General features: G+C 46.6%; 1 protein-coding gene across 1 annotated transcript; it reads left to right on the top strand.

Moving 5' to 3' along the window:
• Positions 1-353: 353 nt before the first annotated feature.
• On the top strand, positions 354-10723 carry LOC148500800 (uncharacterized). The gene is made up of 7 exons (XM_088451361.1): positions 354-389; positions 2196-2286; positions 2571-2762; positions 2842-2965; positions 3082-3179; positions 8768-8879; positions 9074-10723. The coding sequence occupies exons 2-7, from the start codon at positions 2215-2217 to the stop codon at positions 10375-10377; spliced, it is 1902 nt and encodes a 633-aa protein (XP_088307487.1). The 5' UTR covers positions 354-389; positions 2196-2214; the 3' UTR covers positions 10378-10723.
• Positions 10724-17398: the final 6675 nt, after the last annotated feature.

Genomic DNA, 17398 nt, shown 5'->3' on the forward strand with positions numbered 1-17398 from the left:
ATTATTATTGTGAAGGCCAGTTAGAAGAGCTGCAGTTCTCGAGTTGGACACAAGATGGCGGAGTAATGATGTTTAGGAGAAGGCTTGCAGTACCGATACAGAGGGCGCTGAGTGACAAGTCTGTATTATTTCTCTCATCGCAATGCATTCTGAGAGTTGAAGTCCGGGTGTTACTGAACACAAATACAACTCACAGAGAACTGGACTGCATTTCCCACAACACACTGCTGTCCTTGTACTGTAAACCGAAAGTTTTGTGGAACGCACAGGCAGGAAATTTAGTAGAACGCTCAGGTGGAACGCATAAACCGGAAGTAAGATTTAATATTTCCCGTGTCAGAAGTGAGTGGGAGGAGGCAGACAGGGGACATTCATGCGACTGGCAGAAGGTAAATACATGTATAATCACTATCAGCCCTTATTATCTGTCTGTGCCTTGTTATCCCCCCACATCCATATTGCAATGTATAACTAATGGCTCATGTAAGTGGTATGAGAGCAGCAGGGATGTCACACATGTACTGGTGCTGTGTAACCTGTACATTATGCCAGTACATCCCCCTCTTACTGTAGGGAGCCAGCTGTTATTATTGCAGGGTGGTCAGTGGTGTATGGGGGGAATAGTCTGTCCTCTCTCCTCTCTCTGGGAATACATCTATGATATGTAACATATAGGAAGATGGTCACCCCTGTATGGGTCTTGTATTGGTGCTGTGACCTTTTCACGTTGCAGGGGACGGTGCCCTGTACCGATAGAGGACAGGGGTCACCTAGGGCTGTACAGTGTAAAGATTGATCAGAGGAAGGGATCGGTAAGGAAAGCGGAGTGAGAGAGTATATGAGCCCCAAAGGGGATGGGATCAGCAAGTTATCACTCACTATGTCCACAGTGAATATGTTGACATGACAATGGAGCCATCGGGATCTCTACACAGATGTAATGGTACTTACACCATTTTAACTGTGTGTGTCTTATACCGTTAAGCATACATATTCTCTCTGGACATGGTGAGTGTCGACATAATATACTCAACCAGCCACAAAGACATGGAGGCTGGATTTGCAATGAAGGAGCAAGTGAGATTGTCGCGTGCACAGGAAGACTGTCTGGCTGTGTGCAGAGTGGATGGGGGGTCTTTCTCTCTGTCCGTCTGTCTGGAACGGCACCCTGTTACCAGTATCACTGCTTCAGTACCGCTGATCGGGGGGTAGGGGCTGGCACTGTACCGGGGGATAATTTAAATGTTTTCTCCCTGGCAGCTGACTGTTCTGCCCTTAGGCCAGACTTGTGAGCCACCCGTCATTCAACATGGTTAAAATAAATCATTAGGCAGATAGTGGGTGAAAAACATGCTGTATTATTATATATAAACACACAACTCACATAATAGTAATAATGTGACAATACCAGGAACTCACCACACTGCAGTACATACACTCTTGCATCTTGCCAGTCCTCGCAGTCACTGGGCTTACGTAGTCCTTGGCTGCTGAGCCACCCTCTTCACTCCTCTACCCACATGGTGGGAACTAAACTACATGTCTCTGTCCTATTGGTGGATGCAAGCAGCAAAAGAGTCAGTTGATGCACATGTGACCAAACCTTGCCGCTTCTCGACTTCCTTGTGGTTGAACCTCGCCACCCTGCGCCAGTGACATCATGTTGGCACTAACTAGGTTACTTTCAACTACTGAATGCCATACGACGCTGCGACTGGGCTCTTTTTAAACCCTCCTTTTCTTGGGTTGATCACTCACCTGGGACATACCACAGCACTTACCATTTTGTGGTTGCCATGTGCCATCTAGCCTCAGTCAGTCAGTAAGACTGGATGCGACCGACCAGGATGTAAACAGACGCATTTCTTACAGAACAAAGGAACGTTCACAGCAGCAGTGAGGACAATCCACCTGGCAACACCACATACATATAATAATATAATTAGCTGGGCGATAAACTTTAGTCACAATGCCCGACATCACTGAGCTCACTGGACATCTGTCTGTCTGTTTGCTGACCTGAAGTCTGTCCAGAGTGGGTGGGACATCTGTCCATCTGTGAATAGTATGGCTATATGTGCACCATAGATTACAGACTGCCTAAATGGTTATGAACTTACATAGAATTGGTGTAGACATGTGAGAAATCTCTGTTATTGATTGTCAATTTCTGTCCTATATACTGCCATGTGTAGCTCATCTGTCTCATTCAAGATGGACAGGCATCACATGACCGAGAGGATATTACACCTGACCATGGAGATCATCTACCTGCTGACTGGGAAGGTGAGGGAGTCTGGGAGTGTCACAGTGACATCTCTCTTATCTCTATTACTAACACAGGGACCTGAATGGGGAGGTGAGGGAGTCTGGGAGTGTCACAGTGACATCACTATTATCTCTATTACTAACACAGGGACCTGACTGGGGAGGTGAGGGAGTCTGGTAGTGTCACGGTACATTACTACATCACTTTTATTTATATTATTAACATAGGAACCTGACTGGGGAGTTACATTTTATTGGTAATGTATATAGTCATATTTATTGCTGTCCGTCTCAATACAAAGGATAATATAGCAGTGAAGAAGACATCCGGTGAGCGACAGACATCCAGCAGCTTTCTCCATTTGTCAGGAGGACTGAGCAAGACCCAGAGCCCTATCACGGTGCCTCCACCTCACTCACTGATACATGAGAGACACAATGACCAGAAGATCCTGGAACTCACCAACAAGATCATTCAGCTGCTGACTGGAGAGGTGACTGCTGGGAATGGGACATTATACAGTAACACCAGGGGATGTGTCTGGGTGATGACTGTATCATTGTGTGTGTCAGGTTCCTATAAGGTGTGAGGACTTCACTGTCTATTTCTCCATGGAGGAGTGGGAGTATATAGAAGGACACAGGGGTCTGTACAAGGACGTGATGACGGAGAATCACCGGCCCCTCACATCACTGGGTAAGAGGAGACTGTCACTTACTGTAATGGGGAGAGCAGCTATGGGGCCACCTATATACACATCATCTGATAATCGCATATATACAGTGTAATCAGTCACTGTGTGTCTCCTACAGATGGGGCCAGTAACAGGAATACCCCAGAGAGATGTCCCCGTCCTCTTTATTCCCAGGATGATATAGAGGAGAATCACAGTGTCCCACAGAAGGATCAGGTTGGTGGAACTGAAGGTATCGCTTGATACCAAAAAGTGTTGATCTTTTTGTTTTTTCTAAGAATAGTAAACATCTATAAAACTAGGTATTAAATCTATATAATAAGCGAGAAAGTGTATCTGTCTGTCTGTTTGACCTTCATGCATGGCCAGCTCCAAGAAATTTGGTATGGTGGTGTAGTTTGACCAGGATTAAGTTGTTGCCTATGTATGAATTTTGTCAGTGCCAAACACTGTCACACAATCCCTAAAAATGGGGTACACAGGTTCCGGGGCTTTCTCCATTGGAAATTGTCAGTCTGAAAAAAACCTGTGTGAAAGCAAAAGTATCCTTTCACAGGCTGACCAAGTGTCCAACTTTGACTGATGCAAGTTCATATTAAATCATTTTAAAGTGACCATATATATTAGCCCTCTGTGTTTGCATGCAAGGACACATTTTTCCACACAATAGTAGTGCCCCTTACACTTTATGCCACACAGTAATACTCTTTACACATTATTCCCCCCCCTCAGAAACTCAACTCTCCGTGTCCCTCCAGCAGCCTATTGCCGCCCCCTGTGTGCCATCAGCAGCCAGTAGGTGTGGATTTGGTACCAGGCTGGCAGCTGGTGCAGCGTCAGAAATGGATAGACAGTAGCTGCGCAATTTGAATTTGGCAGCTCCTGATTGGCTGCCGGTCCCTGAGTTCCTGATTGGCTTGCAGACCGGAAGCCAATCAGGAGCCACCACTGCTGATTGGCTGTCGGTCTGCGAGCTGTGATTGCTTGCGACAGGCGGCGCTGTCTCTCCATGTCTGCCTGCCGGTGCCAAGCCGTCCCATGGACCGTCCCATCTTGTATGCGTGACTGAATTCAGGGGAAGCTGCAGACCACAGAGGAAGCTCGATCACCATAGCAGACGCACCCACGGTAGTTACGACACTGTTTGTATGCGTGCATGTTAGCAAACTGTGGGGTCTTTTTCAGGGTCAATGAAATTGTATTATAGGCGAAGACAATGTAAACAATTAAAGGCTGCAGGCGTACTTTAGGGTCCAGTCTTCAACCCGGGCAATGCCAGGTATCCCAGCTAGTATATAAGGAATATGAACATATTTTCTTCACTTTTCCATAGGGGACACGGATTACGCTGGGGTATAGGCTGGCAGGTGGAGTCCATGCACCAAAGTTCTTCAGCAACCTGCAGCCCAGGCTCCTCCTCCGCTATACCCCACCCACAGCCCAGGCTCCTCCTCCCCTATACCCCAACCAAGACAGGCCAGTCTATTTTGGTGCCGTAGAAGCGTGCATCTCTAACGGGGCTGCTAATTCAGCCTCATATTTCTTCAGTTTTATTTTAATTTTTTTGCTACTTGAGCAGGCAGCGCTGGGCGTCCTATAGGTAGCCAGCTTCTGCTTTTCTCCGACGTCTGGATGACAACCACGTCAGACACCTGGGTTCGCGACATAGTCCCGCAGGGCTACGCTCTCACTTTCAGGAGGCGTCCACTGGCACGGTTTTTTACCACAGACCTTCCACGAAATCCAGGAAGAGCAAAAGTGCTGTGGGAGTCAATTCACTCTCTACTAGCCTCCAAGGTAATTGTTATTGTATCTCAGAGGGTCTCTGGCTTTAACGCCAATCTCTTCTTGGGTCATATGTCGAACGGCTTCTTCTGCCCAATTCTGAACCTCAAATCCCTCAACAAGTATTTGCGGGTCCCCAATCTCTGTATGGAGTCTTTGCGCTCCATCATTTTGACATTTGAACCGGGGGATTTCATAGCCTCCTTAGATATCCAGGATACTTATTTACATGTGCCTATCTGACTCAGTCACCAGAGTTTCCTCCGGTTTGCAGTCAAGGAGGAGCATTACCAGTTTCAGACCTTGCCCTTTGGTGTTTCCACAGCTGCCCGTTTGTTCACGAAGGTCATGGTAGTCATGGCAGCTAACTTGCAGCGGAAGGGTATAAGAATTCGCCCTTACCTGGACGATCTTCTTATCCTAGCCATATCTCCGGATATGCTCAGGGTGCACCATCTCACAATAGATCTTCTACAGTCGCACGGGTGGGTCATCAGTTGGAAGAAATCCTCCCTGACTCTGGCCCAGGAATGCTCCACCTGGGGGCCCTGTTGGATTCATGGGTTCAAAGAGTGTTTCTCACAGTGGATAAGATTCGGATCTGCAGGACAGGATTTGAAGGTTCTCACTTCATTGCCAGGTGTCAATTCACACCTGCATGTGGATCTTGGGATCTCTGGTCTCCACCTTTGACATGGTGGAGTATGCCCAGTTTTACTCCCGGCCTCTCCAGGTGGAGATTCTGACTCGAATCCCATCTCCAGATCAAGCTGCAGACGATCATCTTATCTCGGTAGATTTGTCTCTACCTTGCATGGTGGCTCCAGAGCTCCCACTTGGACAAGGGTCCAACCCTTCTGGATTCTGGACCGGGTCCTTCTCACCATGGATGCCAGTCTTCGCGGGTGGGGAGCTGTAACCTGCGAGCAGTCTTTCCATGGTTGATGGACGGCTCAGGAGAGCCGTCTCCCAATCAATGTCCTGGAACTTCGAGCTGTCTTCAGGGCTCTCTGTCAGGCTCAGAAATTCCTTCAGCATCGCCCAGTCCAAGACCAATCAGACGAGCGACAGTTTTTGGAAGCGATGGCTATCACAACTATCAGGATGGCAGTCGCAGCGCAATGAAAGAGGTCAGTCGCATACTCCGTTGGGCGGAGCATTATGTTTCAGCTCTGTCGGCAGTTTTCATTCTGGGAGTCAAAAATTGGGAAGCCGACTTTCTAAGTCATCAAGACATCCACTCCGGTGAGTGGGCACTTCATCTGGACATTTTTCAGCCTCGATCAGTCGATCTGATGGTGTCTCAGTACAACCACAAGGTACCAAAGTAAGAATCTCACACCAGAGACTGGGGGCTCTTCTGGTGGACGCCTTGGTGGTTCAGTGGACTTTCAGTCTCATGTACATTTTTCCTCCGATCTCAGTTCTGTTGAGGGTTCTCCGAAGTTCAAGTTGGAAGGCGGCACCGTGATTCTGGTAGCTCCCGATTAGCCGAGGATGGCTTGGTACGCAGATCTTCTGAGCTTCTCCATAGACCTCCCACTGCATCTTCCTCTGGATCTACTCTGGATCTTCTGTTTCAGGGACCGTGCTTCCACCCATATCAGAATCGCTGAGAGCTAAAGGTTTTTGCGGTCAGTCATTCTCACCATTTTGAATGCACTAAAACCATCAGCCAAAGTTATCATCAGATTTGGCGTGCTTCCAGAGGTAATAACCCCAGATCCTTCCGGCTTTTTTAGAGTTCACTCATTTCTACAGTCCAGCCTGGATTTGGGTCTTCGTATGTCTTCCTTAAAGGTGCAGGGCTAGGCCCTTTCAGTTCTTTTTCAGAGACAGATTGCCTTGATGCCGGATGTTCGTACGTTCTTACAGGGAGTTCTCCATGTGCAGCCTCCGTTTGTTCCTCCGGTGGTTCCATGGGACTTGGTTCTTCTGGCTCTTCAGTCACCTCCTTTCGAGCCTTTGGATTCAGTGGGCCTTCGTTGGCTCACGTGGAAGACTATATTCCTTCTGGCTATTGCTTCGGCTCGGAGAGTGTCGGACTTGAGTGCTCTGTCGTGTTGCTCTCCTTTTCTGGTCTTTCATTTGGATCGGGCCATTCTTCAGACTCGACTTTGCTACCTTCTATGGTGGTTTCCAGATTCCATCCTAATCAGGAGATTGTGATCTGGCTTTCAATCTCCAGAGGATTCAACTGAAGAGGCCTCTTTAGATATTGTGAGGGCCCTTTGCATATATGTAGTGTCACGGCCAGAGTTTCTCGGCATGGTAGTCACCGGATATTACCTTTTGAGGTCGTTATGGCGGGGGGTCTCTGGCAGCGGTGCTGGTGTTTGGCGAGGTCTCTGGCATTGGCTGCGCGTGGTTCTGGGCGGGCACTCTGTCACTAGGCCTGGTGGCGTTTGGCGGTGTTTCCGTTCCGTTGGCATGGGCGCCGCCATCTTGCCTGCGGCCATGTGATTCCAGCTGTCCAATCCTGGTAGGTCATGTGCTCATTCCAGCCAGTCACAGCGCAGCACTGAGTGTTTAGGAAGGTCCAGAGCCTTCATTCCTTTGCCAGTGCAACGTGTTTCTCAGCTGCTGCTGAGAGAGAGTACCTGTGCCTTATCTGCCTGCCTGTCGGTTACGCTACCAGCCTGAACCTTGCCTGCTCCAACCTGCTGGACTTACCCTGCACCCTCCATATACCTTCCTACCTGTATGAGTACCTGAACCTGCTGTTTCCCTGCACCTTGCTTCATTTCACTCCCAGCTGGACTTCACTAACTCTGTCTGCATCAGCTACAGCTCACCAAACCTGCATTCACTTACAAGCTCATCAAGCCTGCATTCTGTTTTAACTCACCATACTTATACTGGACTGTTCTGCCTGTCACTATCTGGACATTTGTTCATTAACCCTCACAACATTTATCAAGTGCACTTTAGTGCTATACCTGGACTTTTTGTTTGCCATTCCCATGTCTTCTCAGTCACTTATTAAAAACCCCACTTTTTCATTTAAGTCTGCTCCTGTGTCTGCTTCTATCACCACCACGGGTCCACAACAAATTCAGAACCTCACATGTAGAATGTACCAGGGATATCCAGAAGTCGGATTCTCTTTTCATTCTCGATGGTTTCCACAAGCGAGGCTGTCAGGCTAGAAAGCAGACCTTAGCCAGGTGGCTTCGCTTCAGCATCCGCCACGTGTACTTGGCAGGGGTTCCCCCCAGCCATAGTGACTGCTCATTCCAAAAGATTGGTGGGTACCTCTTGGCAGCTTATCATGGTGCCTCGGCAGAGCAGCTTTGCAAGGTGGCCACATGGTCTTCTGCGGATGCTGCCTTTGAGCAACGGGTACTTAGTGCAGCTCAGGAGCGTCCCCTCTCTTTGGGGGATTGCTTTGGGACATTTCCAGCATAGTCACTGTTTCCCCTATGGACAAGTGAAGAAGAAAAGGAGACTTATGTCTTACCTGTTAAGTCCTTTTCTTGGAACTTCATAGGGGACACAGGGTGATCACCCTGATGCACCTGACTGGCGGGCTTTCTCCTCCTTTTCTGGTTCTCCTGTCTCTTCGGGTGTTTGTGTCTGTGTGTGTGTGTCGGTCTTCCTTCTCCTTCTTTCCGCTCCTACCTTAGGCTTGCTAACTTGACTGGCCTGCCTGGGCTGGGGGTGGGGTATAGGGGAGGAGCCTGGGCTGCGCGTTGCTGAAGAATTTAACTGGTGTCTAGACTCCATCTGCCAGCCTATACCCCAGCTAGTCCCTGTGTCCCCTATGGAGTTCAAAGAAAAGGACTTAATAGGTAAGACATGTCTCCTTTTTGTGCGCTCTGCACTCAATAAATGTTAATGATGAGGCTGAGATATAAATAATGACACTTAGTTCTCTGCCTATCATGGAAAAAAGCTTAATATATAGAATTCAGTTTTAGAATAAATATATTTTATATATTATTAGTATTCACTGATATTCTGTATGGTCCCTGTTCTGTAACTCAGGAATCATTACACTGTGATATTTACAATTTTAGGAGAAGGACCTAATTGTTATTAAACTAGAAGATATAAAAGAGGAAGAGGAGACGTATGTGATGGGTGATCAGCAGTGTAAGGAGGAGGAAATCCCTACAGCTATCAGCACAGGTGAGTAATGCACAGAGAATAGAGTCACATTCTTATATATTCATATTTATAGTGGTAATAAAATGTTTTGTACTTTGCATATGTAACAGCTGGACATCACAGACTCGCTTACCGTATGGACAGTTTAGGGCATTATATCCTGCCCCCAATATAGAAGAATAATGTCTATTTCCATACATTTTCTTTCTTTCCAGCAGACGGACACAAAGGTTGGAATCCCTCAGAGGAACATCTCAATTTATATCCAGATTCTGTAATAGAAGATGACATCACAGGACAATCTCTCGGAGAAAATCCACTTACCCTAACTGTATATCCAGCACATCACAGTGCACATAGATCACCTGATCCCTCTAATCATGGGGAATGTTCTCCAGATAACTGTAATAATGTCACACAGGGTACAGCTCATACAGGTGATAACCTCTTTCCCTGTCCTGAATGTGGTAAACGCTTTAGCCATTATTCCATCTTTGTCAGACATCAGAGACATCACACAGGGGAGAAGCCATTTCCATGCCCATCGCAGCTTACTGTACACCAAAGAACTCTCACTGGAGAAAAACCATTTCCATGCTCTGAGTGTGGGAAATGCTTCATGTTTAAATCAAATCTTATTAAGCATCAGAAAATTCACACAAGAGAGAAGCCATTTTCATGCTCTGAATGTGGGAAATGTTTTACATGCAGTTCAAAACTTTCTGCACATAAGAGAACTCACTCAGGTGAGAAGCCATTTTCCTGTCATGAGTGTGGGAAATGTTTTACACAGAAAGGAGATCTCAATAAACATAAGAGAACTCACACAGGTGAGAGGCCATTTCTGTGTTCTGAATGTGGGAAATGTTTTAGAGTGAAATCAAAGCTCATTAATCATCAAAGAGCCCACACAGGTGAGAGGCCATTTTCATGTCATGAGTGTGGGAAATGTTTTTCACAGAAAGGAGATCTCAATAAACATAAGAGAACTCACACAGGTGAGAAGCCATTTTCTTGTCCTGAATGTGGGAAATCTTTTACACACAAAGGAAATCTTGATCAACATCAGAGAGCTCACACAGGTGAGAAACCATTTCCTTGCTCCGAATGTGGGAAATGTTTTGCACGTCAGGGAACACTTGATGAACATCAGAGAACTCACACGGGTGAGAAGCCATTTACTTGTTCTGAGTGTGGGAAATGTTTTAGACAGAAAGGGAATCTTTATAAACATAAGAGATTTCATACAGGTGAGAACCCATTTCCTTGTTCTGAATGTGGAAAATGTTTTGCTCACCAGGGAACACTTGATGAACATTGGCGAGGTCACACAGGTGAGAGGCCATTTCCGTGTTCTGAGTTTGGGAAATGTTTTGCACAGCAGGGAACACTTGATGACCATCAGAGAACTCACACAGGTGAGAGGCCATTTTCTTGTTCTGAATGTGGGAAATGTTTTACAGACAAAAGGAATCTTAATAAACATCAGAGAAGACACACAGGTGAGAGGCCATGTTAATTCTCTGAATGTGGGGAATGTTCTAAACATAAATCAGCTCATTTTAGGAATCAGAAACTGGACAAGGAGAAAAACAATGTATATGAGCGTCTAGAAATATAGAAATTGCAGCTGTACTTTTAGTAATATTATTTTATTGCACATTTTCACAACCTAGACTGCTTTTCCTGCTTAATGAGGGGTAAATAACATTTGTATAGAGTGTAAGCCTGTGAGCAGGGCCTTCGTACCTCTATGTCTGTCTGTTATTATCCAGTTTTGTTCTATTAATGTTTCCAATTGTAAAGCGCAATGGAATATGTTGCGCTATATAAGAAACTGTTCATAAATAAACTGTTAAAAAATGCGCATGTTCACACCATATACTAATATCACAATTTAGATAAAACCCACTCCTAGCTGAGATGAATGTCACCAACATAAGGCTGCAGGATATTTCCCATGTAAATGGCTTTCAGTTTCCTTATTCCATTAGATTTTGGCCATGTTGCACAATAATAAGACCACTTGCCGTATTACAGGGTCCTAATAATCTGTCATATTGGTAATTTGCTGGGGATGTAATATGGGAAGTGGGGAACTATTACATCATGTGATCACTTGGCTGTAAGTGTCGGTGTGGGATGGGTCATGTAATGAGATCTGTAACCTCTGATTTTATCTCACTTATTCCCGTGTTCTCTAGTTTGGTTTCCTGGTAAATAGATTTCTAGTCTCCTTATAGCAGCCGAATGTCTTTAGACTATTTCAAACGTTAAGGACATTAATATCATGATTATTTCATTCATACATTAGATTATGTCATTTGTGTTGGGACATAGGAAGCTGATGGCTGCTGGACCCGTTATAAACAACTACCGGTAATGTCCATTAGGTGCATCAGACTCCCAATATCCCCAGCAGAATACTGAGTACAGATGTGAGCAGGGTACGTAGTAATGGAAGAATAATACAGGAACATCACAGGATAAGTAGGATCAGTACAGATTGTCCTCAGTATGTCCTGCACTATCTCACCTCCCACAGTGGTGATAGCACCAGTAATGTGCAGGGTCAGGAGATGGAGATCATTTGGCAGTGAGGGAATCTGTAAGGACCAGGCCAATAACACTGAGCAACACCCAGAGGACAATTCAGGCTTTGGTAATAACTTACAATGAGGAGGTCAGAGAGTTTAGGAGGAAGTTAGAGAACAAGTCGCTGCACTGAGCTGTCTGACATCCATGTGACATAACACAGCTGTGTGTGATGGTGGTGTGTGTCTGTACATTGTTAGTAAAGCTAGAATAGTGTATACCTGTCCTGTCAGTGGTGCACATGTTCTGTGATGGCCTTGGTGTAGTATCTAGTGACATGATGTAATGGAAACACTGATATTACCAGAGATTTCCCAAGGAAGTATATAACTATCAGGCTGGTCACACTAGGCCACAGCTGGCAGGGGAATATAACATAGAGATGTAACCAGGGACAGGGCAGTCAGCTATAGACCGGAGTACGGGCTGAGGTCAGGGCCACTGAAGAACAATCGTCAAGTATAAGCCGGGTGGATATTGGTCAGTTAGACAATTACTACAACTCATTCAGAAGTGGATATAAACTGACTTCAAGCTGTATTATCCTGAGTACCGGGCACAATCTCCACTTCTAAAAACTCTCACTTTAGTAAATATACCCCTCTATAATCTACAGACCGATTACATCTCTGATGAAAGGACCATATTATACCACAGCAGGACAGCCAGCACATGGATGACTCTAATACGTACAGACTACACATGATGTACAGCCATGGCCAAAAGTTTTGAGAATGACACAAGTATTGGTTTTCACAAAGTTTGCTGCTTCAATGTATTTAGACCTTTTTGTCAGATGTTTCTATGGTATACTGAAGTAACATTTGAAGCATTTCATACGTGTCAAAGGCTTTTATTGACAATTTCATTACATTTTTTGCAAAGAGTCAATATTTGCAGTGTTGACCCTTCTTTTTCAAGACCTCTGCAATTCGCCCTTGTCAGGGCTCAGCCGGGGATCGGCGCCCGCTTACCGCACCGCCGGCTTCCCCTTTCATCCTGGGTGGTCGGTCGGCCTGCGCGACGGCGGGGGAGAAGCTGAGTATTCTCCCCGCTTGCTGTGGCTTCCTGGAGGGCTGGTGTCCGGCATCGCAAATCCGGACATGGGCGCCGCCATGACAGTCGGCCCATGTGACTGGATCCTTCTCCCTGATAGGCCCGTTTTCAGCTGATGCTGTGCACCTGTCTAAGGGTTCCCCTGGGTATAAAACTGTTCCACAGGTTATGGGAAATTGCCTGAACAACAGTTGTCTCCTAGCGTGCTTTAGTGAGTTCCCGGTCCAGGTTCCTATTCACCCGTACAGCAGCAGTGTTACCACCTTTACCTGTGTGCCTACACATCTCTGGTGAATACCCGTGCAGCAGTGTTATCACCTTTACCTGTGTGCCTATACATCTCTGGTGAATACCCGTGCAGCAGTGTTATCACCTTTACCTGTGTGCCTATACATCTCTGGTGAATACCCGTGCAGCAGTGTTACCACCTTTACCTGTGTGCCTATACGTCTCTGGTGAATACCCGTGCAGCAGTGTTACCATCCCCACCTGTGTGCCTTACGTCTCCAGTGAACATCCGTGCTACAACGTATACCGCCTCTACCCGTGTGCCTTCTATCTCTGGTGACGTCTCAAGTAACCGTGAGTTGCTTCCCACTTGAAATTCTTATTGACGTTTGATCCTCGTGTCAAGGTGTTTTCTATACAGTATTTTAAGGGACTGTGTTGTGCCTAAGCAGGCATATCCTCGCTGGGCCACGGCTGTAGTGTCTCTATCCCTGCAGGGCTTGGGTACCTGGTCAAAGGACCGCGACCTGCTCACGGGGTGCAGCTAAGCCCATATCCCAATTGGGGGGGTCACTGGCGAACACCATCCTGTGGGTTAGACTCCGCACCCTTGCCCAGGTCTCGCCAACACTCAAGACCTGTGGATGAGGAGAACGTACATCCAGGCCCCTCGTCTCCGCTTCTTTTCCCAACTTAGGCCCACCACGTCCTCTTCTCCAGTCTCAGATGTGACAGTTTGTTCAGGCCAAATGGAGGCTGCAGGATCCCAAGGTACTGGGTCACTGCAAGAGTTGACCTCTCGGATGGACAACCAGGAGGCGCAACAACAACAAGTGGCTCAGTATTTACAGGAGCTCTCGAGGCAACTGGTTTCGATTCAAACCACGTTGGCTTCTAGTCTCCGGTTGCCCCGCCTGCGGTTCCTGTACCTTCTCCATCAGTCCCTCCACCAGTGGTTCCTACTCCCAAACCCCGACTACAGCTTGCCACTCCAGAAAGGTTTGATGGCGATCCCAGGCGGTGCCGCGGGTTCATCAACCAATGTGAAATCCAATTTGAATGTCTTTCCCAGAACTTTCCCACGTCTCGGGCAAAATTAGCATATGTGATTTCATTATTAACAGGAGCAGCGTTAGACTGGGTCTCCCCTTTATGGGAACGGGCCGACCCCATCGTATCTACCTACGAGGAATTTGTTTCCGCATTTAAGAGAATTTTTGACGAGCCAGGCCGTTCAGCATCTGCATCTTCTGACCTCCTCCGAGTGCGTCAGGGCACACGGTCCGTGGGGCAGTATGTAGTCCAATTTCAGACCCTGGCATCAGAATTAAAATGGAACGAGGAAGCTCTTAAAGTGTCCTTCCTTCATGGACTCTCTGAGAGGATGAAGGATGAGCTTGCCTCCAGAGATTTGCCAGAATCCTTCGCTGACGTTATCTCTCTCTGTATCAAAATTGACCTTCGCCATCGGGAAAGATGGGCTAGTAGGGGTAGATGTGAACGTCTACCAGTCCGTTCTTCTGCTGTTAGTCCGCCTATACCCACCCTAGCTAGTGAAGAGGAACCGATGCAGGTCAACAGAGCCAAACTCACCCCGGCAGAGCGCAATAGACGCTTCCAAAATAAATTGTGTATCTATTGCGCTGCATCTAACATTCTGAAGAATTGTCCTTTACTTACGGGAAATGCGAAACCCTGACTCAAGTAGGGAGCATTCAGTTGGGGGTTATTCTCAAGCCATCCCAATTATCCGAGAGTCTTTTAGTAGTGTCGCTTTCCCATAAGTCCAGGACAAGAAAGGTTCACGCTTTAATTGATTCTGGAGCCGCTGGTAATTTTATTGCAGAGAGATTGATTCACACCTTGGGTGTTCCAGTCGTTTCCCTACCTAATAAATTGTTACTGTCTGGTCTAGATGGTAAAACTCTGGTGGGGAAAAAGGATGGTGGACTCCGCCCCTGTATAGACTATCGAGGATTAAATCAAATCACCATAAAGAATCGGTACCCTCTACCTTTAATTTCAGAACTGTTTGACAAGGTTCAAGGGGCTCAGGTTTTCACGAAGCTGGATCTACGTGGTGCGTATAATCTGATTCGAATTAAAACCGGGGATGAGTGGAAGACCGCATTCAATACCAGAGACGGACACTTCGAGTACCTCGTAATGCCCTTCGGTCTTTGTAATGCACCAGCTATTTTTCAAGGTTACGTCAACGAGATCTTCCGGGATATTCTTCATAAATTTGTTGTGATTTATCTCGATTACATTTTAATCTTTTCCAGAGATTTACAGAGCCATCGTCTTCATGTACGGGAGGTATTGTTCCGCCTTCGCACTCATCACCTCTTTGGGAAACTTTCCACATGTATGTTTCACCAAACTTCAGTACCTTTTTTAGGCCATATTATCTCTGGGGGGAGTCTCCAGATGGATCCTGATAAACTAAAAGCAATCTCTGAATGGCCCCTGCCTACTTCTTTAAAAGGTACTCAGCGTTTCCTAGGATTCGCAAACTATTATAGGAGGTTTATTCCACTCTTTTCTACACTGGTAGCACCCATTACCTCCCTCACAAGGAAAGGAGCCAATCCTTCTAAATGGTCTGTTCCAGCAGTACAAGCCTTTCAAAACCTAACAGGTGCCTTTTCTCGAGCTCCCATTCTCTGTCAGCCTCAAATAGACAAACCATTCATTGTGGAGGTGGACGCATCCTCCGTTGGAGTAGGCGCGGTATTATCTCAGTCTGCTGAAGATGGGAAGATGCATCCCTGTGGATTTTTCTCCCGTAAATTTTCCCCTGCTGAGAGGAATTATATTATAGGTGACCAAGAACTTCTAGCCATGCGCCTAGCCTTAGAGGAATGGCGGTATCTTCTGGAAGGGGCCAAATTTCCTGTCACAATTATTACAGACCATAAGAATCTGATCTATCTGCAAACTGCACACCGGTTGAATGCCAGGCAGGCACGATGGTCACTTTTTTTTTCTAGGTTTGATTTAAAACTCCAGTTTCGTCCTGGTGTGTTGAACAAGAAGGCCGATGCATTATCTCGCTCCTTCATGACTAACTTGGAGGAGGAGGAGTGTTCTCAAGTTCGTTCCATTTTTGACCCAATTGTATTTGCTCCTACTCAAGTAGTGTCCTTGCCACCTGAGAAAATTTTTGTACCTCCTAATTTACGTAAAAAATTGCTGGTTTGGGCTCATGCATCCTTGTTCGCAGGTCACACTGGAATCACCAAGACCTACCAGTTCTTACTTCGATCGTACTGGTGGCCGACCATGAAGAAGGATGTCACGGAGTTTGTCCGCTCCTGTATCAAATGCGCCCAACATAAAACTCTGCGTAGACAGATGGTTGGTCCTCTTCATCCCTTGTCTATCCCAACTGCTCCATGGACCCACATCTCAATGGATTTTATTTCTGAATTACCTCGGTGCAAGGGACATAACACGGTATGGGTGGTCGTGGATCGCTTTTCTAAAATTGCACATTTTATCCCGCTCGTTGGCCTTCCTTCTGCTCCTCAATTAGCAAAAATTTTTATTCGAGACATCTTCAGATTACAGGGAAATAGTCTCTGATCGAGGTGTTCAGTTTACAGCCAAATTCTGGAGAGCCCTGTGTAGTACCTGTGGAATCAAACTGAACTTTTCCTCAGCCTACCACCCACAGTCGAATGGTCAAACGGAAAGGGTCAATCAAGAGCTAGAGACCTTCATTAGGCTCTTTGTGTCATCTTCCCAGGATGATTGGGTGGACCTCCTGCCATGGGCAGAGTTTTCTCATAATTTTAAATTCCATTCTTCCTCTAAATCCACTCCTTTTTTTACGGTTTTTGGTAGACATCCACGAGTTCCAGATTTCCAGAAGCTTCCATCTATAGATGTTCCAGCTGTGAATCAAGAGATTCAATCCTTTTCAGTTTTATGGAATAAAATTCACCTATCTCTAAAGCAATCTTCTAGGAATTACAAGAAATTTGCGGACAGGAGACGTTTGGCGGTTCCTCTGTTGAGAGTCGGGGACAGGGTCTGGTTATCTTCCAAAAATATTCGCTTAAGAGTCCCGTCCATGAAACTCGCTCCGCGTTTTATTGGTCCATATCGTATCATTAAGATAATCAGTCCAGTAACTTATAAATTGGAACTTCCTCCTCAAATGAAGATTTCAAATACTTTTCACGTTTCTCTCCCTGGTGCTCAATCGTTTTCAGAATTGTTCCCCTAAATTGCCTCAAGTCAAGACATTACAAGGCACTGAATTTGAGGTGGAAAAGATCTTGGATTCCCGGCACAGATTCAACACCCTTCAATATCTCATCGATTGGAAGGGCTACGGCCCCGAGGAAAGGGCCTGGATCAGAGCCTCTGATGTACACGCTCCGCGACTAATCCAGAGTTTTCATAGGCGATTTCCAGATAAGCCTGTTGGGTGTTCAGTGCCCACCCTTAAAGGAGGGGGTACTGTCAGGGCTCAGCCGGGGATCGGCGCCTGCTTACCGCACCGCCGGCTTCCCCTTTCATCCTGGGTGGTCGGTCGGCCTGCGCGACGGCGGGGGAGAAGCTAAGTATTCTCCCCGCTTGCTGTGGCTTCCTGGAGGGCTGGTGTCCGGCATCGCAAATCCGGACATGGGCGCCGCCATGACAGTCGACCC

The sequence above is a fragment of the Taudactylus pleione genome, unplaced genomic scaffold (genome assembly GCF_031769625.1).
Source record: "Taudactylus pleione unplaced genomic scaffold, aTauple2 ptg000547l, whole genome shotgun sequence".
Taxonomy (NCBI): domain Eukaryota; kingdom Metazoa; phylum Chordata; class Amphibia; order Anura; family Myobatrachidae; genus Taudactylus; species Taudactylus pleione.

What these genes read in the sequence shown, in the direction of transcription:
- LOC148500800 (XM_088451361.1), top strand. Translation starts at nt 2,215, where the DNA reads ATGGACAGGCATCACATGACCGAGAGGATATTACACCTGACCATGGAG. An exon ending in TTCAGCTGCTGACTGGAGAG is followed by an intron (nt 2,763 to 2,841) that starts GTGACTGCTGGG and finishes TGTGTGTGTCAG; the next exon opens with GTTCCTATAAGGTGTGAGGA. An exon ending in CCCTACAGCTATCAGCACAG is followed by an intron (nt 8,880 to 9,073) that starts GTGAGTAATGCA and finishes CTTTCTTTCCAG; the next exon opens with CAGACGGACACAAAGGTTGG.